At 48.2% G+C, this 19,221-nt stretch overlaps 8 protein-coding genes across 8 annotated transcripts; 4 read left to right on the forward strand and 4 right to left on the reverse strand.

Moving 5' to 3' along the window:
• Positions 1-493: 493 nt before the first annotated feature.
• N7482_008417 (uncharacterized protein) lies at positions 494-1,849 on the forward strand (the record flags this gene model as incomplete). The annotated part of the gene is made up of 1 exon (XM_056690541.1): positions 494-1,849. The coding sequence occupies one exon, from the start codon at positions 494-496 to the stop codon at positions 1,847-1,849; it is 1,356 nt and encodes a 451-aa protein (XP_056540306.1).
• A 1,184-nt stretch (positions 1,850-3,033) lies between these two features.
• N7482_008418 (Zn(II)2Cys6 transcription factor) lies at positions 3,034-5,017 on the reverse strand (the record flags this gene model as incomplete). The annotated part of the gene is made up of 2 exons (XM_056690542.1): positions 3,034-4,833; positions 4,907-5,017. The coding sequence occupies 2 exons, from the start codon at positions 5,015-5,017 to the stop codon at positions 3,034-3,036; spliced, it is 1,911 nt and encodes a 636-aa protein (XP_056540307.1).
• Positions 5,018-7,912: 2,895 nt separating this feature from the next.
• Positions 7,913-9,747, forward strand: N7482_008419 (uncharacterized protein; the record flags this gene model as incomplete). Its single annotated transcript, XM_056690543.1, has 3 exons — positions 7,913-8,805; positions 8,902-9,479; positions 9,545-9,747. The coding sequence occupies 3 exons, from the start codon at positions 7,913-7,915 to the stop codon at positions 9,745-9,747; spliced, it is 1,674 nt and encodes a 557-aa protein (XP_056540308.1).
• Positions 9,748-9,930: 183 nt separating this feature from the next.
• N7482_008420 (fumarylacetoacetate hydrolase family protein) lies at positions 9,931-11,113 on the reverse strand (the record flags this gene model as incomplete). Its single annotated transcript, XM_056690544.1, has 6 exons — positions 9,931-10,089; positions 10,142-10,303; positions 10,361-10,601; positions 10,652-10,868; positions 10,918-10,996; positions 11,045-11,113. 6 exons carry the CDS (start codon positions 11,111-11,113, stop codon positions 9,931-9,933), a joined length of 927 nt encoding a protein of 308 aa, XP_056540309.1.
• Positions 11,114-11,741: 628 nt separating this feature from the next.
• On the forward strand, positions 11,742-13,611 carry N7482_008421 (uncharacterized protein; the record flags this gene model as incomplete). Its single annotated transcript, XM_056690545.1, has 8 exons — positions 11,742-11,926; positions 11,983-12,007; positions 12,066-12,099; positions 12,155-12,359; positions 12,415-12,519; positions 12,574-13,140; positions 13,192-13,309; positions 13,378-13,611. 8 exons carry the CDS (start codon positions 11,742-11,744, stop codon positions 13,609-13,611), a joined length of 1,473 nt encoding a protein of 490 aa, XP_056540310.1.
• A 136-nt stretch (positions 13,612-13,747) lies between these two features.
• N7482_008422 (Zn(II)2Cys6 transcription factor) lies at positions 13,748-15,794 on the reverse strand (the record flags this gene model as incomplete). The annotated part of the gene is made up of 2 exons (XM_056690546.1): positions 13,748-15,519; positions 15,575-15,794. 2 exons carry the CDS (start codon positions 15,792-15,794, stop codon positions 13,748-13,750), a joined length of 1,992 nt encoding a protein of 663 aa, XP_056540311.1.
• Positions 15,795-16,472: 678 nt separating this feature from the next.
• N7482_008423 (uncharacterized protein) lies at positions 16,473-17,654 on the forward strand (the record flags this gene model as incomplete). The annotated part of the gene is made up of 1 exon (XM_056690547.1): positions 16,473-17,654. One exon carries the CDS (start codon positions 16,473-16,475, stop codon positions 17,652-17,654), a length of 1,182 nt encoding a protein of 393 aa, XP_056540312.1.
• Positions 17,655-18,182: 528 nt separating this feature from the next.
• N7482_008424 (uncharacterized protein) lies at positions 18,183-18,399 on the reverse strand (the record flags this gene model as incomplete). The annotated part of the gene is given in 2 exon segments (XM_056690548.1): positions 18,183-18,204; positions 18,215-18,399. 2 exon segments carry the CDS (start codon positions 18,397-18,399, stop codon positions 18,183-18,185), a joined length of 207 nt encoding a protein of 68 aa, XP_056540313.1.
• Between the last annotated feature and the right edge of the window lie 822 nt (positions 18,400-19,221).

Raw genomic sequence — 19,221 nt, forward strand, 5'->3', positions numbered from 1 at the left:
CGAGTTGCCATTGGCGAGCGGGAGGCGGAGTCGGAGGCCGATGCCTGGGTCATGTGGAGAGTAGCCATGCATGATACATCACCTGCGCAGGGACCCTCTGTTCCGGTTTGCACCTCGTGGAGCCGTGCATTCGTATCGACTTTTGGGCTGGAGAAGCTCACAGCCCCTTTCAGCTCCAGCAATCTACTATCTGATCATTTCCCATCCGGTCACGTGGTCGGCCACCCGGGCGGGGAAGGTAAGCACGCTTCCCGTCGAGGAGTTTCGCTTGCTTCGCGATGATGGTCAGCGTTCTCCGAGGACAACTTTGAAAGTGGTTTGAGTGTGAGTGTTACCACAACCGTGATGGCTTGAAACCGAAATGGGGGCCCGATCTCGCCTAGGTTGCTTGTCCTGCCGGCGTCGCAAGAAAAAATGTGACGAAGTGAAGCCGATCTGCGCGGCTTGCCTCCGCAATGCCCTCAGCTGTGTCTGGCCAGATGCAAGCCCGCAAATGGGAGCCATTGAGGCAGGGTCAACTCCACAGCAACAACCGCAAATACTCTCTACCCACAGTGTACCCGCGTCTGAGGCGTGGGCCCTCACTATTGGCGCCCCGAGCGACCTGCCCGCTGCGACCATCCCTGCGTCCCCATCCAATTTTCCCCTGGTTGGATCGGCGGCCTCGAGGTCTGAGACTTGGAGGCTACTTGATCATTACTTGAAAGATACGGCAAACCGACTCGCATGTCTGCAGGATAGCGAGAACCCGTTTCTTCATACCATACTTCCCGTTGCACTCAATGATGAACTTCTAATGAATTCAATTCTGGCTCTATCAGGCGTGCACATGATGCAGCGGCTGCCTCATCTGGATCTCGAAATGCAGTCGTTGACCTGGTCCAGGTATACTCGAGCATTGCAACAACTCAGGGTTGCTTTGTCGGGGGCTTCAAACGATGGCAGTAATATAGATGCTGCCTGGCGTGCTTTACTAGTTGTCTTAATATTCTATCTTCTAGAGGTAGGTACCGATTTCCCATATCTTCTCAACTTCAAGATTTTACTCACGCAAGTGAAGGCGACGAGGGGTAATGACCCAAAAGCCATGCAGCGACACCTGGAGGGTGCTCATCATCTAATGGCCCATGTGCGACGCTCTACCGAAAAGCCGAAACAGACCAGTATTGTCGCGTTTGCAACTGAACTTTATGTGTACAATGCCGCCCTCGCATCATTTACCACGAACTCTCCACCGGCCCTGACCATGGCCCCCAGCGTGTGGGCGGACAGTACTGGTGGCCCCGATGGCGAGATAGGTGTCCTGTGCGGCTGTGCCTACGAGCTTTTTACCTTTGTACCAAAAGTTTCAACTTTGCTCCGGGACTTTGCATCATGTCAGCCCTCAGCAACATCCGCCAGGAGAGATCTGATCCTCGAGTACTACAACTTGAGAGCACAGATTGACAAATGGGAGCCCCGCAGCAACAAACAGGAGTTGGTCCTTTGTGCAGAGCTCTACCAGCAGAGTCTTTTACTGCTGCTGGATTCCCGGTTTACTCACGATCTTTCCGATGACATTATTGACCATGCATTCTGGAAGCTTGCTTCAATTCTACCGCGCTTGCCACCAAACTCTCCCATTGCGACCACAGCAACTTGGCCACTTTTTGCTTTTGGAATACATGCGCGAAACACACACGAACAGGAGATGATTCGGTTGTACTTACAGTCTCTTGTAAAATTCTTCGGGATGGGAGTGATGTCGACAGCGCTGAATCAGTTAGAGGAACTTTGGATGGCAGGGCCTGGCCAAGATGTGATTAGCAAGTTCTTCACGAACCAGAACGAATTGCTTTTGATTTGCTGAGTAGATCGTTTGTGCGGGACAATCTTCAATTACATCTTGTACGATATCAAACAAAAATATGAAAATTACTACTCAAAACTATTATCAAACGCCAGATTGCTAGATTCTGCGCCTACTTGCCAATTGAGGCTTGGTGGCCCAGAGGCCCTCACAACTCCTTACGACAGGGGAAATAAGAAGAAAGAAAAACCTCGCGGCCAAATATGCCCAACGTCTAAATTAGTCCTTACATGTCATCATGACGACTGTGAGGGTGCCATTCGAAGGAGGCAACTTGCAAAGGAAATGATTTAAATGATCTACGTGTTTAAGATCCTGATTTAACAACCCTCTGGCCCATAGCTTCCAGATGTCAATGAAAGAAGGTATAATAATAAAGTCTGCTTTCAGCGTTGGTATCGGTCCATTCGTAAGCATTTCTAGCCCCAGGTCCCGACATCGTTCTAGAGAATTGCGTGTTTCCCACCCTTGCTAGGGTTCAGCCAGGGCGTTCTAGACGAGTGACTTTAAGAGAACATTGTAGAGGCAATGTGAAGGCTAATGTGATCGGTCGCAGGAAGACAATGCACCCTGTGGATGCATTTGAATTTAAGCTCTGCAGGAAATGCTATTATCATCAACTTGGGGTGGATATTCAGCGCCAACAGTTATACTCAAATACGCTTGAGGTCAGGCAGGACATTAAGCAACAGTGTCTGCTCTAATGGCTATCGCCGAAGTCAAGGCAATTGTGGCATCGTGATGACGCTCTCCTGGTGTTTTCATGAAACGTGGACGAGTCTCGGAAAGCTGGTATAGCTCGGTGACAAATGTCTAACGCGACAATGTCTTCAGGCATAGTGAGAGTCGACATGCAAATAGGTCTCTTTATTCAGGTAAGAGATTGATACTCAGAGTAAAATGTTGGAATGTTGCTGGAACGACTCGTTGATTCTCTCGGACCCCTTCCATCTATTGCGGCAGTGACACGCGCTTATCTGTAACTATTTAACTCTTGAAGCTCATCCGTGAAGCTACAAGGGGTTCTATTTTCCTTTGCTACATGCTATCATTAATGTCTGGTGTTCAGAGGTTTACGTTAGCACACTCCGGCATGTATCTCGCCAACGATTAAGTATTATACGATAACTCTGCTTCATAAATCTAAGTCGGTATTCATCAGGGCTGAAACAGTTTCAAACGCATCATCCCATGATCGTTTCAAGACTTCTCTCAACCATCAAGTCCAGCCAATATACTCCCATTCCCGAATCTGCTCTATCCCAAACTTCATGCACGATTCCTGATATGCGTTGCATTGGTAGCTTTGGAACAATCAAGGTAAGCTCCGACAGCCGGGTATTGACTCTGCGCCTCCCTTGGGCAACATCAACGTCTAGAGTGTTCAGGCAAGCGAGAGGGTTCGCTCCGGGTCCAAAAACCGATTCATTGGAAAACACAAGGTCGCTAGAAATGCAAGTCAAAAGCACAAGCTGCATGAAGCGGGTTCCCGATGTAGAAGGAAGTTGGTCGAGAAGTGACACAATGTGTACAGCCAAGACACGGCGTGTATCCTCCCCAGATCGGACAGGAGAGTCTGCAGGTAGGAGGACTGAAAACAGAGCTGGTGTGTTTGCCCCGGGTCTCTTATTAAGACATAATCGATCCTCAAGAATGTCGGGGAAGACATGATAAATTTGCAAGAGCCCAGCACAGCGATAAGCCTCCGCCAAAATTATAAAATGGGAAGGAGGCGTATTTGTGTCACCAATGTCCACCGGTCCACAGTATGATGACAGCCCTGTGAACAGTATATCCTCTTCCAGGCGTTCGGCTTTCTGCCGCAGATCGATCTCTTTAACCAAATTGTCAAAATCGAAGGTTACCAAGTCAATATTGTCAACGCGTGTGCGATGAGATATTCGTGCCGCTCGAACCACCCGCGCACTTTGATAGAATAGCCTTAGCGCTTTGGAAAGCGGGCCCGTCCATGGGTGTGGAAGAGCCTGGCCGTCAATCAGGTATACGGAGGTTTCCGGGTCGGTTCGCTCGAGAACGCTCTCTTCACTCAAAAGTAGAGAATCTTCCGCGACAAATGCAGCCAACATGTTCCAGTATAGTAGACACTGTTGAAATAGTGGGTATTGTTTGGCAAATACAGAATTGGGGCTCTGACACATCTTCTGCTGCTTGATGAGATGATCCTTAGCCTCCTTCAGATATTCCAGCCCCAGATCGGCGGCGTTGTGCCACGCTGTAGTCAATCCAATCATGAGAAGAGCCAGGAAGAACTCGTCGTCTTGGTTATCTCGATGCAAAGTACCAATCCGTGGGTTATTTCGAAGGCATGCAATTGCTTGCTGCTGAGTTTGTCTTCCAATCGCCCTCATGCCTGGAAAGTCGTTGGCTAGCGATGCTGCTGCCATGCTTTGGATAGCATAGTAGATCGCCGCGTTCCGACTCCAAAGGCGGCTGACTATGAGTCGAAATGGATTTAAAGGCGAGTCAAAAGATGACCATGCCTTGCACACGTAATCAAAATAGTATTGTACCAGGATAGCTGGCATTTGAATCAGAAATGATGGTATTGTGGTGTTTGCCAGGCGGCGACGGAGAATGACCAGGCTGTCATCTGACTCTACTGCATCCTTGATGGTAGCTATATTATTTGATATGGACTCCAGCTTTGAACATATCCCGTCAGATGGGTCAATATCCGGTAGTTGGTCGAAGAGCGTTGAGCTGGCTTCGTCCCACAGCTCTTGTAGCCCATTGTTCTGGCTAGCTTCGGCGGTCTGGCTCTCTTCGCTGTGAGGATTTTGCGTCCCGGGAACAGATGGTGGTGGAGATTCTTCCGACAGCGAGAGAATTACTTGTTCTTCGTCTTGCGTCTCTCCCTCTTTAAAGACATAGCGCCACTCAAGAGGCTTTTTTTGATATCCGGGGCATGTAAACCCCTTTCTCGAGCATTCCTGGCAGCTGGGCTTAGTCTCATCACATCTGCGCTGAATATTATGTTAGCGGATGAATCTAAGTTGGTTTGGAAGCAAGACCTCAGCATGGTTCACCTCCACTTACTCGCCGCTGCTTGCATCGTAGGCAGCCTCCTTTGGATTTTGGTCTGCACCGATTGGGGTTCTTCTGCCTCTCCTGTCGAGGCACAGATGTGCTCTTGCGAAATTGATGCATCGCTGTGAACGAAAAGAACGGAATGAGATTTCCTACGGAGAATCGCAAAGAACAGCCCACGCGTTCCTGTGAGGTGTCCGCCTTATCTGCTGGTGGCGTCTTCAGGTGATCGGCTCGGCTTGCTTTCCTCACCGTTTTACCCCGCACATCCCTTCCGACTTGAGACGGACTCGAGTTTCACTGATTTGATTCCCTGTCCGTGTTGGCTAAGTTCAAAATAGTTGGACATGGAATCCTGGGTGCCACAACCTTGCTGGTGTTTGCTAGTGGCCCCTACCCCTCCCGCTTGGTCGCGTGGCATCACCTCGACGCCATCCTGCGGCGGGTTCCATTTCCTTTTTGAGTGATCGAATACGCCGGCTGGGGTCCACTTGGGTGCTATGCGGCCCCAAATAAACTAAACTAGCCAGGACGAAAGAGCACTCAAAAAAACCGTGCTAGCTGGCCTAGCGTGAATGTGCTTCCTTCGGGAATTGAGTCTATCAGCACCCGCAACGTGCTCTTCTCTCAGAAAACATTAAATACAGGAGATAGTTCTTCCCGAAATGCCGTCAGCTAGGCATACTCACTATCGCCTGTTACTATTACCTCCAATTATCCATCTGAGGCTCTCCTTTTCCCTTCTCGTCATGACGAACCCACTTCACGGTATGTACGAATGAAAAGGGGTTTGGTCGCTCCAGATATCCCAGTAGCCAATCCCAACCGGTAGTTTTGGCATTGCCAGGCTTCCAGGTACCAGTGGCATCGCTCTCCATGGATAGACCATGCAGATGTGGTGGTTACTGGATGAGGCATCACAGGTACTAGCATTGTACATATACTTAATACCGAATCGCCTGATCTCAGCATTGTCCTCCTCGAGGCCCAACTTCACAGTTCCGATGTGAGCAGTTGCAATCGCGGCACATAACGGCCATCAGCGATGAATAATGGCCAGATTGGAACACAAGGCTTGGGCCAGCTAAAGCCCGCACGCTAGCCACGTTTAAGCAAAGCCACTTGAAGGTATTTACTCTTTTTATAATTTGACGGTTCAGACTCACACAGTGCCTTGTCAGGAGAAGCGCAGACGAGAGCATCATTGGCATTCACTCACATGCTCACATTGGCGGAGCTGGTCTCCCACCTTGTGCTGTGGTCTGCCCTATGAAGAGGCACTAATGGTCTGTGGTGAATGTGGTGAATACCCCAAATTTGACATAGTCAATGCCTTTCGACAGTTCAAGCACGGGCACACCTGCTACTTGTGGAGGAGCCTACGCTTGGGTGCCCAACCTCATTAGTGGGGAAGGACAGAATGGCGAGCTTGATTCAACGGAGATTTTTTTCACCGCCAGGGTGCCTTGAGGCTATCAAAAAGGTACGTCCGTGAGAGCGAAGCAACGTCACAGGCGAGGGGCGATACGAAGTATGTTGCCGGGAATTTCCGACTGACGAGCAATGGCATCAGTATATCTGAGTTTTGAAGACTAATGAAAATAAAATTCGCTCCGTTTATCAATCCCTGCTTATCACCAGATCGAAACCACAAACGACTGCCTGCATCCGTCGCGTCTTAGGCCTCGCATCTGGGATAGACCCCGAAAGGTCAATCAAGATACCCCTGCATCTTTCCGTTATCAGTCATGTTAGTAGTGAGAGTTGTCTCTACCCATTATCTTCGTTGTGACCTACGTGGGGAGATGGCCCCAGACAGATCCTTGCGGTACTCAGGGCTAGCGTAGCCGCGGTGCATTAGCGTAACCGCGATTCTTGGCACCCAAGGATGGAATGATCATCCCATGTCTCGAGCAAGTGGACCCCGTCTTGAACAGCCCAATGGCTCTCCTTCGAATTCATGGGAAAATTCAACCATTTCTGGAATATCTTCAAAAAGGCGGGCGTCCTCCTCCACATTGTACCACTTAAACAATGAGACCCTATCTACTGCACCATAGTACATCTTGTACATCAAGTTATACTAGTCAAGTTGCACGGGAGTATCCTAGCAGATAATTGTATTGGCTGATAGGTTAATTGGTGTACATTTGCAAGGGGCTTGATACTACTATATTGAAACTTAAATTTTGCTAAACCAACCTTAGAGACAAAGTATACGCAAAGCGGAGTTTTGCTCCTTCTGTTGTCGTCTCTTCAGCAATAAGCCAAGCCACCTCCTTGCCTCTTGTAGATATAGGCTTTGGATCTAATTGGTTCGGCTTCATTCCGGACGCAAAACTCTCCATTTTTGAGACTGCCTCTGACTTGATGTAGAGTCAATTGGGCCTCATCATGCAGTGTTGCGTATATGTATGGTTCTCGAGAGCTTTCCGTGTCATCCCTACGTTACCATTTGTGGTCCAATCAGAAAAATCCGATAGGCAATCGGGCAACCTCCCTGCTAATTCAGGCGGCACGGTTATCATGCCATTGCCAAATGCCGATGCATGTCAAAGGTCTTACAATACATCGAATTTGGGAGATCGAGTTTGATTGACGAAAAAAACGGAATGGATGCAATATCCTACTCTTCCCAGCGGAGGTAGAAAATGATTAGAGGAGAGATGAAGCGGCTTTTTTTCACATTATTTCATGACCTGGTGAACGCCTGCCGAATTTAATGTACATGAAGGCCAGTATCAACGGTGTTACCGCTGGCTAAATTAATCCGGGGCAAAGACTATCAAGACTGATTTGCTTATCTGCAGAAACGATTTGTAAGGAATAGAGTTCCACCAAACTGCGCATGATTTGGCTCTCCGGCTGAGCCGTACCAATGTACCACTAGTATATAAATCATCCATTTTCAGGAAAGGGGGACTCGTAACATGCTTGTTCCATCCTTTTTTCACTTATTCATTGCACCGAAACCACAGTTTATCGCTCGCTGCGACCACTCGGGCCTTTTCGACAATGGCGAGCAAACTCGAAACCCATCAGCCCCACAGTTTAGGGCCCAAATCCGCTTCTTCTGATGATGAGAAGCTAAAAGAAGAGACAGACCTGGGGGAGTCACAGTCTATCGCAGCAAACGGCCTACTCGAAGCCATGGGATACGAGCCTGAACTCACTAGGAACCGATCGACCCTCCAGGTAGCCTTCATGTCCTTCGTTCTCGCCTCCATCCCTTATGGACTCGCCACCACGTTCATCTATCCACTTGTTGGGGGTGGTCCTGTAAACATCATCTGGGGCTGGCTGATAGTCTCAATAATCATTCTCTGTGTGGCAGCGTCACTCGGAGAGATAACTTCAGTCTATCCAACCGCCGGCGGGGTGTATTATCAGTCCTTTATGCTTTCGCCTCCGTACTATCGACGAATCGTCGCCTGGATCTGTGGCTGGTCCTATGTGATTGGAAATGTCATGATAACCCTGGCAGTGAACTTCGGCTCCGCACAGTTCATCATTGCCTGCGTGAACGTTTTTGAGGTTTCTCCGGGCATCGGCATTTTTGAAGCAACTGCCTACCAGACATTTCTGATCTTTCTAGCCATCACGATCTTATGCAATGCAGTTTCCTCATTATGTAACAAGTGGCTGCCCTATATCGACGTGAGTACAGAAAAGGAAGTCTTTCTTTCTCCCACTGACATTGCCCTCCAGACATTTGCCATTTTCTGGACCTTTGCCGGTCTCTTAGCCATCGTTATCTGCACCTTGGTAGTCGCCAAGAACGGCAGACATGATGGCGCATATGTGTTTACAAGCTTCGAACCCCAGTCTGGTTGGCCAGTAGGCTGGTCCTTTTGCGTCGGCCTCCTACAAGCTGCATATACGACTTCCTCGACTGGGATGGTCATCTCGTCCGTAACCCGCTCATTTTATTCTTTTTCTCTACCTTTAATCCTCTGCCGTTCCCAAATTTCTTCGTAGCAAAACAGCAAGCTTACAATTTACAGAATGTGCGAAGAAGTTCAGCATCCATCTAAGCAAGTACCAAAAGCTATAATTGGCACTGTGATCCTGAATACCCTCGCCGGGTTTCTTTTCCTTATTACCTTAGTATTTGTGCTTCCTGATAGCAAAGAACTGATAGCTCTTGCTTCCGGCCAACCGGTTCCAAGCATCATAAAGTCCGCCATCGGTAATTCGACAGGCACATTTCTTCTCCTACTACCATTGGCGGTACTTGCAATCATTTGCGGGATAGGATGTACTACTACTGTCTCACGATCCATCTGGGCCTTTGCGCGGGACGGGGGCATCCCATATTCCAGCAAATGGCGAATTGTGAACAACACCCTGGGCGTTCCCTTCAGTGCTATGATGCTGGGTATGGTAGTCCAGATTGCTCTTGCGCTCATATATTTTGGGTCAACCACGGCTTTCAATGCTTTTTCTGGAGTTGGCGTAATCACGCTTACCGTCAGTTACGCATGCCCCATTGCTGTCTCCTTTATTGGTGGTCGGCGGCAAATCAAAAATGGCGAATTTGACCTGGGTAAGCTGGGCGCATTCTGCAATGTTGTAGCTCTGGGTAAGTCGAAAATTCCTCCTCTTGAGGTTCAAGATTCTCTGTGCTAATTGGATATCGTCTGCCAGTTTGGAGCATACTTGCTGTTCCCTTGTTCTGTATGCCCTCTTCTATTCCTGTCACTACAGAGACCGTGAATTATGCACCTGTGGTATTTGTCGCGTTTATTTTTATTGCTACTGCTTGGTACTGGGCCTGGGGCTACAACAAATACGTTGGTCCGCCTACTGTCGATGATGCCGTGATTGACATTCGTTTCTCGAGTGCGTGATCAATACTTCAAGCAAATTGTTTTCAGGTCTTGGGAGTTACAAGAATAGTTGTGCGACTCAAGCCAAGTTCAGCTAGAAGCGTGAAGTTGTGGATTACCCGTGAAACATTTTGGACTATCAACGATTGTTTTCTATACGTAATTCTAGCCCAAAGGCAGTAGCAATGCGAAATTATGCTTGACTCAATCCCTCATGATCGGGCATATTTGTGTTCCTAGCCCGTGACTTATGCTGATTCGCAGGCTGTCACCCGGCTGTAGGAATTTTGGTGGATTCTGAGAGACACCGATTCCGCATGGAGTTCCTGTGATGATGACCGTTCCGGGCAACAGTGTATGTCCCTAGAATTGTGAGCAAAGAACTCACCCTTTAAGGGTTTCGCCTATTCCATACCTGGGACAAATATGACACTATTTCCGGGACACTGAAAATCATGTCATCCGCAGATCCATTCTGCATGGTCTTCCCGTTGAGCGATGTTTGTAAGTTCAGCTTCGCTGGGTTGGGAACTTCTTCCGTGGAAACGATGCACGGTCCCAGGGGACAAAACCCATCCTGATGAAAATTAGGTTCTTCTCATTGCAACCCTTGCACGATTCATAATCGACATACCATGCCCTTGGCATACGACCACTGTGAGGTTTGCTCTTGGTGTTTGCGAGCAGTCACATCGTTAGCTACAGTATACCCCAGAACATAGCTGCCAGCTTCGGCCACCAAGACATTCTTGCACTTCTTGCCGATTATTATAGCCAGTTCGACCTCGTAGTCGGCTTCGTCATAATCCACATTGGTGGGTAACACAATTGGCTTTGATGGTGACGCAATGCAAGTGTTTGCCTTGAGAAATACTCTGTTCCATATCATCAGCTTTACACCAGTACCACTGGTCCAAATACCCACGTCGGTGTTTTTGGAAGGGACAACCCCATCTCAGCTGCATGTTCCTTATAGTTGAGGCCGATGCATCGCACGGTTCCCGCCTCTGCCTGTGAGACCGGAGGTAACAATTCTTCAATGGTTTTCACTTCGCCGGTGAATTGCGCGTCGTAACCCAGTGCTGAGCCCCCGGCAATAACCTTCACAGCGATACTTTTCCGTTCCGCCAAAGCGAGTCCCACTGTATACTTGTTAAGTTGTGTTTTGGTTTGTATGTGGACAAAAGTTACCGTCAACTCTGGGATCTACAGGCTCGCCGCCATAGATAATTCCATCATCGCTTTTAAATCGGACCCATCGTTTCCAAACCTATAGCATGTTAACTTTTTCTAGTTTTACTTATGGGACTGGGCTTACCGGATGTTGAGATCCAAGAGTAGATGTCGATTCTGCTCTTGTTTCACTGAATCCGTTACTTATTGTCATTCTGTGAGCGTGAGCTGATTTGAACGTTAAAAAAAAGATTGTAAATCAAACAAAGCGTCTCTTATCAATTGCTTTCAAAGACCCCCACGGGTACATAGTGTGTCGGGAAATTCATCGGGAATTCACACCCGATAAGCGTGCGAGGTTTTGTTTTTACCGATGCCAAGATGATAAAACGCGGGGGAACGGGATGTCTGCGCTAGCTAGCTATCGGCGCTGGGCCTATCATTCTCGGAAATCCGCCGAGCCCTTGGATTGACCCAGGGTAAAACGAGGCTTAACAAGGAGTTTTGACATGAAATTGTTTCTATTTCATAATATAAATTGAGGATTTGATGGGAAAAGGGGCACCCATTGAACCAAAACTTGTAGATAATCAGACAGAGAAAAGAAATTGGCCTTATCAGTTCTTCTGCGGACTGCCCTTGGCAGACTAGCGATAGCACTGGAAAGTCGGGGATTCCCCCTTCCCCAACTCCTTGAATAAGCCGACTATTTTCCCGACGGGCGATCGATGTTATGTTATCTCCAGCTGGGTGATTGACATTTAAAGCACCACAGGGGCTATGGACTTAATTAATCTAAACTCTTATTCTCAGAGAAGGCTCATCGTCATCTCCTTTCGAAAATGGCCGACAAAGAAGCAGATATCAAGTTCATGGCTGAACCGTCGTGCGAATTTGATGTGCCAGTGGGCAATTCTACAATAGATCCAGTGAAAGAAAGAAAACTGCTCTGGAAACTTGATCTATGCATTTGCCCATTAGTGATGTCTATTTTCCTGGTTGCTTATCTCGATCGCAGCAATCTAGGGTACGCACTATATTGAGAAGCTTGTGGAGCCACTGAATCACTAATTTCCTTGCCAGTAATGCCGCTGTCGCAGGGATGCCTGTGAGTTATCGAACACAAGGAGTCTGGTTCTGCTATTTAACATTATTCGGTGCTGTAGGAGGATATTGGTTTAGTCGGCAACCAGCTTGGGAGTAAGCTGCTTTCCTCAAATAAGGACTATGTTCTATGCTTATGATAAACTATCAGATGCTGTTTCCTTGTTCTACGCAACCTACGTATTCTTCGAGATCCCGTTCTCAATGCTTCTCAAGAAACTGCGCCCAAATAGGTTGATTTCAGCATTGATCATTGGCTTCAGTGCCTCCATAACCGCGGCTGGGTTTATCAAGAATGTCGCGGGATTATACATCACTCGATTATGTTTGGGTATCTTTGAAAGTGGTCTATTCCCGTACGAGGTGTCCTTCCCTTCTTTTACCAATAATTCCAAGCTAATCATATCAAAGCTGTTTAACCGTTCTCTTGACTACTTTCTACAAGAGAGAAGAGCAGGCCCAGAGAATCTCCTACCTGTTTGTATCTGCTGCACTTAGCGGTGGATTTGGTGGATTGTATGAAGTGACTATTTCTTTCCCTGGCTGGCTGAGATTCTAATTTTGCTGTAGGTTAGCCTTCGGGCTCATTCGTCTCGACGGTGCCTGTGGGCTTGAGGGCTGGCGGTGGCTCTTTATCGTCGAAGGCCTAATGAGCGCCGTTGTTGGCATTGCCACCTTTTTCTTTCTTCCGAATGACTATGAAACAGCATACTTTCTCAATGAAGAAGACAAGAAAATCATGCGCATACGTATGCAGCTATCTGCACAATATGCCGACATTGGGCCATTTGACATCTGCGAAGTCTGGAAAACGCTGCGCGACCCAAAGAGCTGGTTGACCTCCTTCAATCAGATCAGTGTAAACATCTGCTCTTTCGGTTTCAGCACATTCCTACCCACTATCATCAAATCTTTTGGCTATGATTCGGTGAAGACACAGTTGCTCACCGTCCCTGTCTATATTTGGGCATCGGTGTTCTATCTTGTTATCGCTCATCTATCTGATAGGGTCTGCATGCGAGCAGTCTTTATGACACCATTGTGCCTGGTGACAGCAGTTGGTTACTCAATGATGTTAGGTGTCGATGTTCATGACAGAGGCCCGCTCTACTTTGCAACATACGTTTGCGTGACTGGGTAAGCTTCAAGAATTCATATTGGCTCCAGGAGATACTAACTCTATGGCAGAATTTACTGCGTCGTTGGTCTGGGGGTGTCATGGAATGCCAATAGTCATGCAGGTTACTATAAAAGGACCATGGCCGTCGGCCTACAACAAACTATCGGAAACTGTGGCGGGCTCATAGTCAGTGATAAAACTATTCCAATTTTAATATCTTCATTGTCAGTCTCTGACATTGACATTTTTTACAGGCCGGTCAAATTTACAAGTCTCCTGTCAATGGACGGTATGTTCTCGGTCACTCCGTCTCGCTAGCCACTATCTGTCTAGCATTTTTTGGAAATGCAAGTATGTATCTTCTTTTGAGATATCACAACAGCCAGCGAGACAAGATGTCGCCAGAGAAACGCCAGCAATTGATCAACTCAGGCTCATACGAAACTCAAGGCGGGGACTTCCATCCAGATTTTCGATATATCTTGTGATGTGTCTTGGGCGAGGATTAAATTTGAGGACCTGTAAATTCTCTTTACTGAGCATTTTAATTTTCCAATATTCCGTGTAATCAATACCCGTTGAAGCCCATATTATATCATAAGGCGAATCAACATATTTCAGGCCTTATTCGTGGTATGCGATTTCTGAAATCATTTGCTCCCATGTTTCGAGATCAGCAGCTTGCGGGAAGGCAAAATTCTGATCCTCCCATATTGCAGGCCACATCATATCGGGCGAGTAGCCAGATGGGTGGTCCGGTGAAGCACACAGTGTAGTAGGCTCTAGAGACATTCCTCCTGTTGCCATCCTCGCATGCCTATTCTCTTCTAGAATATTTTCGTGGGATAAAATCCCGGGCATAATATTGAGAGGCTCGGGTTGCGCCTCCTGGCCGGATTGATTTGCGTTCCTGGCAAACCCCTTCGTGCGTGCAATGCACAGCTCAACAACTTTGACTTCTGCGAGTCCAAACTCGTTCAGCCGCACATCTTTTCTAAGCCTTTCGCAATACTGTTCGAGATCGTCCAATATTGCTGTGGTTTGCGGGGCCTTAGGACGGCGGACTGCGATGATGCCCAAAATCAAAGCGCTGTTAAACATGTTATGTGTGCCGAGCGTCCATCGCATACTTCCTGCAATTCCGTAACCCAATGACTCCAACCGAATTTTGAGATCTGATGATGCAGATGAGATACAGGCCTCATGGCTGAGGCGAAAACGGTTGGTGATAGACTCCCGTAGGAGGTACGGCCGGTGGAGGGTGATCCTGGCGAAATGAAATGCGGAATGGACATAGAGACGATGCCATGGAAGAAAGGTATTCGAAGCATCCAGGGAAAAATCAGTATCATCCAAGGCAAAGTATGATGGGAGCTGCTTTTTCCATGCCACCAACTTCTCATCCATTTCGATTACCACGTCGTATGACGCTGGATAAAGTCCAAAGCATCGATCCTGGATCTCTCCAGCAATTCTGGCCAATCCAATTCCCAAAAGTGTGACGGTGCTGGGCGTAGGTCTAGTCAGTGGCTGTGCACAGGTCACTTCAGACTGCGCACCTGTCAAGTCATCCAGCCATATGTTTTCTGGTGGATGAATAAGGCACATATGATCTGATACAGCATATGGTCTACCGAGAGCAAGGGCAATCGTCTTGTCAAGCATGTACAAGTTGCCCCAAAGCCTCCTCCGGACCTCGGTTGCTTTCTTTGACAACCCCCATTTCTCTCCATCGATGTGCATACCTTGTGCTTGGGCCATACGCATAGCAAAGCTGACTGTAAGCCAGCTTTCAGCGATTTGTCGGGTATATAACAGATACCGTGTCACCATCAAGCCAGCCCGAACAAGATCCAAACTTTCACCGTGGAAAGATGGGGCGATTACAATGGCTCTTCGAGAAGCCCAATAGAAACGGAGCGAGGCTTCTTCACTCTCTTTTCTCTTTTCTGGAGAGGTTGTCGGGGCATCCAGGAGGACACTGAACGCGAGAATAATAAACAGCAGTGCCAGCCAGCGAAGATCGACGCCGGCGATCTCATCGAATCCAAATTTTCTCCCCCAGAACTCTTCGAATTGAGATCTGAACGTCTCCGGATGGACCGTGTCAATAGCCCAGTTAATTTCAGTCAGAAATCTCTCGATAAGTCGGTCAACGGTCACCTTGTTCCGTGGGAGAAGGCCAAGGAGATCCCATACTTGCGAAAATGGGCCTGAGTCGTTCCTAAATGACTGCAGGGAGTCTTGGGTAGACAATAGGCTCATGGGAGGCAGCTCTGGGGCAGATTCATGGATCATTCGCGCTGCGACCTGGTGCCCAAAATATGAGTTTCCAAAAAATGTCGGCGCTCCTCGAGCAATGTAGAGTTGGCCAAGTTCGGTTCCTTGGGTGTCGGCTGGGTAATGATTCTATCAATATGCTGTTTTCCGAGGCAGTACAATGCTCCCTACCTGTTGCCGGCACTTTCTCGTGAGAACCAATTCCAATGTCTCTTTCATCAGCTGGCCACTGACATAGCTCGGGAACACCACGCTGGATACATCGGGAGCAGGGTATTTCTTGATTGCACTTCTGCTTGCGAATGTGGCATTGGGAGCAAGATGTCGTCTTCCGCCCACGCTTCCGCGCTCGGGCACGGGCCTTTATTACCTTGAAACCTTCCATATTCATGACATTACCGAGAATGTTCCCACGGAATTATGGATCTTAGCCAAAATAAGAAGACAGGAGTGAGATTCAGTGAGCTGGGAAAGGGGAATGGAAAGCGGGTAGTTGATGCAATTCACACGCGAACCCCCCACGGAAAGCGAGCCGTCCACACCGCCCACTACTATAATTATTATGATGGACAAATATCTCTGACCCCGATAGCTGATATATTCAATTGAAACTTCAGAATGTTTATCATCGAGGCCCGCTATCTGATGGTAAATTGTAGATTGTGGGGTAAATCCCATATATGAGACGCGAAATAAATCGGACCATTAGGCCGACCGATACCCCTCCCGCTGTGAAACGTCGCACCAGCCTAGACAAGATACTAAATGAGGAGCAAGCTAGCACGCCTGCTCTTTATGAGTACCTAAATATAAAGGTAGAGCTTTCCAATGGATTTGCCCAATTTCAAAGAGACCCAAGGTCATAATAATGTTGATTGTGGGCATCTGAACGTCTTTCCGGATGTTATTTACTGACTCATTCCCTAAGGTTGGGCGAGACGCGTCGGGTTGACGCGTCTCGCTCAGATGATTGATCAGTCACATCGCCCTATTCCCTATTCTACCAGCGAAGACCTACAACCCTCTAGTTTGCGTTCTCTCCGAAATACATACGGAATTTTCTAACACTATGCCCCCAAAGAGAAAGTCTACCGACGCGGCGGCTGACGTCGCATCCAAAAAGTCCAAAGCCAGCACTGACAATGCCCCTGAAAAGCCCCCAGTTCCTCGCAGTAAGCGATGGTCGAAGGGTATTTCTGGCTCTGCAAATGCTGACACGGAATATCGCATGATGATGACGCACAATCCCGAGTCTGCTTGGCAGTTTGTCTGTCAGTGCCGACCAATTGTCGGATCGGATGACGACGAGGACGTTGAAGATGAGGGTGAGGGTGAGGGCGAGCCCAAAAAGACTGATGGCCTCCCTCCATGTGACCGAGGCAAGACCTGTCGTTGCACAAAGCCCATCGAAGAACATCCTGATCACCCGTACACCTTGTCTCTGGGAGGCCTCCAGAAGTTCGCCACGACTTCCACCCTATGTTCTCTGCGTAACCCAGACATGTTCGACATGCACATCTACAACGACTTCTATGGATACGGGTTGCAGGAGGTGCTTGGGAACCTGCTGGTCGATTTCGAAGAGGCCAAGGATGACTGGAAACAACAGTGGTATATCTGCGAGGCCATGACGCTGTTCTTCCTTCGCTACGACCCTGCCGCTTTGTTTATGTATGTGGCCTTTTTTTACTTTCCATCCCCCTGCCGCCCCACCGGTTTTCTGTCTAATGTTCGATCGCTTTTCAGGATCGAGGATGGCGAAGGCTTGGAATTGTTCCTGCATACTGTTCGAACGATGTTCCTCGCGATGATGGCAAACCTCGAGCGCCACAACCTCCTGAAACCGGACTCCGAGATCAAGAATATTGGGATGGTCATGGGTCTAGCTATCCGCCTCGATGCATATGCGGGAGACTGTGAGGGCTTTGAGGATCTCCCCAAGTATCTGTATGCGTATGCCGCGAAGCACAAGATTGTCCTTCACGACGCGCCAGAGGATAGTAATCCGGCGGAGCCAGTGCCTGCGACTGGTAAGGACTCGCTGCCTGCGCCTACGGCTGTGAATGACCCGTGGGGCTTTGCACTGGAGCTGAAGAAGCTCGGGAAAGAACAACCACTGGGCGGAGACCGCTATGATATAACCACATTGTCTGGGCCCGAACGTAAACGGGCCAGTTTGAACGGAAAGGATCCGCTAGGTAAGAAGGCGATCAAGGCACTCAAGGAAGGACTTGTCATGCAGCTGGCTTAGCAGAGTGTACGCCAGGGTGGTTTGTTGGGCCTGCCTCATTCGAGTACGCGATCGCCTTGAAAAATTCTAAGATCTTGAGAGCAGGCTTGTTACGTAGATCGTCTTCTATAGGGTTGGTGAAACTCTCTAGAGTTACGATCCACGTTTGAATATCAATAGGCTCGACATCGAAATCCTTTATTACCGCCGGGATAAGCGATTGCCAATTTATAACCTAGGGGTTAACGATGTAAAAGTCGGCAGCGACTAATCTATACCCTTCCTCTCCGCAGTTCTGATATCCCAGGGTAGTAGATTTAGTAATGGCTTACCAGAAACGCTAGAACCGTACACGATTGACAAGTCAGATACTACGCGAAGAAGGTCCAACTGTTAGTAAGGCCTGGTAACTAGCTAGTTCAGTGACTAATTTATCTCGTTAAATGCGTTTAGCAACTGTGGCTAGCACGCTTTCAACGGCCTATCTAACCAGCTCAGAAGCCCTTGAGGCCTTTGATCCAGTGCCCATTTGTCTTGGCGCCGCTGAATTTATGCCATTTCGGTTTGCCACCTTAAGATACTGTAGTATCTGCGCTGCCCGGCGACCTAGTCGGATGGACACCACCGGCTCGTCAATTCCATGACCCAAGAGCACTGGTGTCGAGGGTATGAATATGTCGGTAGTTGCTTCAATTTTTGGGAGGCTAGGACCGGCGATTATCTCCAGGGAACAGTCTTGATATTTAACGTATATTGTCAAGCCCATTGGGCCCCATAAAGGTCCGGCAGCCGGAGGTTTAGCGCAATATTTCCACTACCTGTTAACATCGCATCAAGTCTTCAGCCATTCCAGCAAAAGGTAGCCAGCTACAGAACCCCAATACTCCGCCAAGGGGTCAAACTATGTGACCTGCGGCGCAAAAGAATATCTATAGAGTGGTTGCCGTGCCTTGGCTGATGCCGCAGAGAAAGACACGACGAGTATCTCCGTCAACTCGCCCGAACTCGTCGCTCAGGACATTCAGGATATTAGATGCCACAGCGAAAAATGACCGCTTTCGCACGAAGGCATTTTATTCGTGCAGTCTGTGAGCCCATCAACCGGATTGTCGATAATAGAATGCAACGATGACTCAAAATCAGCCCTAAGAAAACGAGTTAACTAGCTGGAGAGGAATGTTGAAATTCTACCGAATCGTTGGTACAAACAAAGACAAAACACTTGCCTCTCTTCGGCTTTGAGTCTCAGAATGCAGATCCACGGTTGGAAATACACTTCGATAGCTTTGTGAATCTGGCCTAGGGTCTAATCAAGCCGAACTGATGCCTTTCCCGTCGTCGACCGTTGGTCTACACAGCGGGAAGAATTGCAGCATCCACAATTTAACCTCCCGGATGTCACTGAACATGATATGAATCTTTATTTTTATTCTTTAGTTTTTGTAGAGAACAGAACCAGAATTTAATTGCCAGAAATTAGTTTGAAAGACGTAGTACCAGTGTTGCTCAAGCGCCAGGACATAGATATGATTAGTCATGTGACGTCAAGCGCGTTTGTTTACATTTGAGGTGTCTCGCTTCACACCAC

This window comes from Penicillium canariense, assembly GCF_028826845.1.
Source record: "Penicillium canariense strain IBT 26290 chromosome Unknown utg000006l_segment0_segment0, whole genome shotgun sequence".
NCBI classification, from domain to species: domain Eukaryota; kingdom Fungi; phylum Ascomycota; class Eurotiomycetes; order Eurotiales; family Aspergillaceae; genus Penicillium; species Penicillium canariense.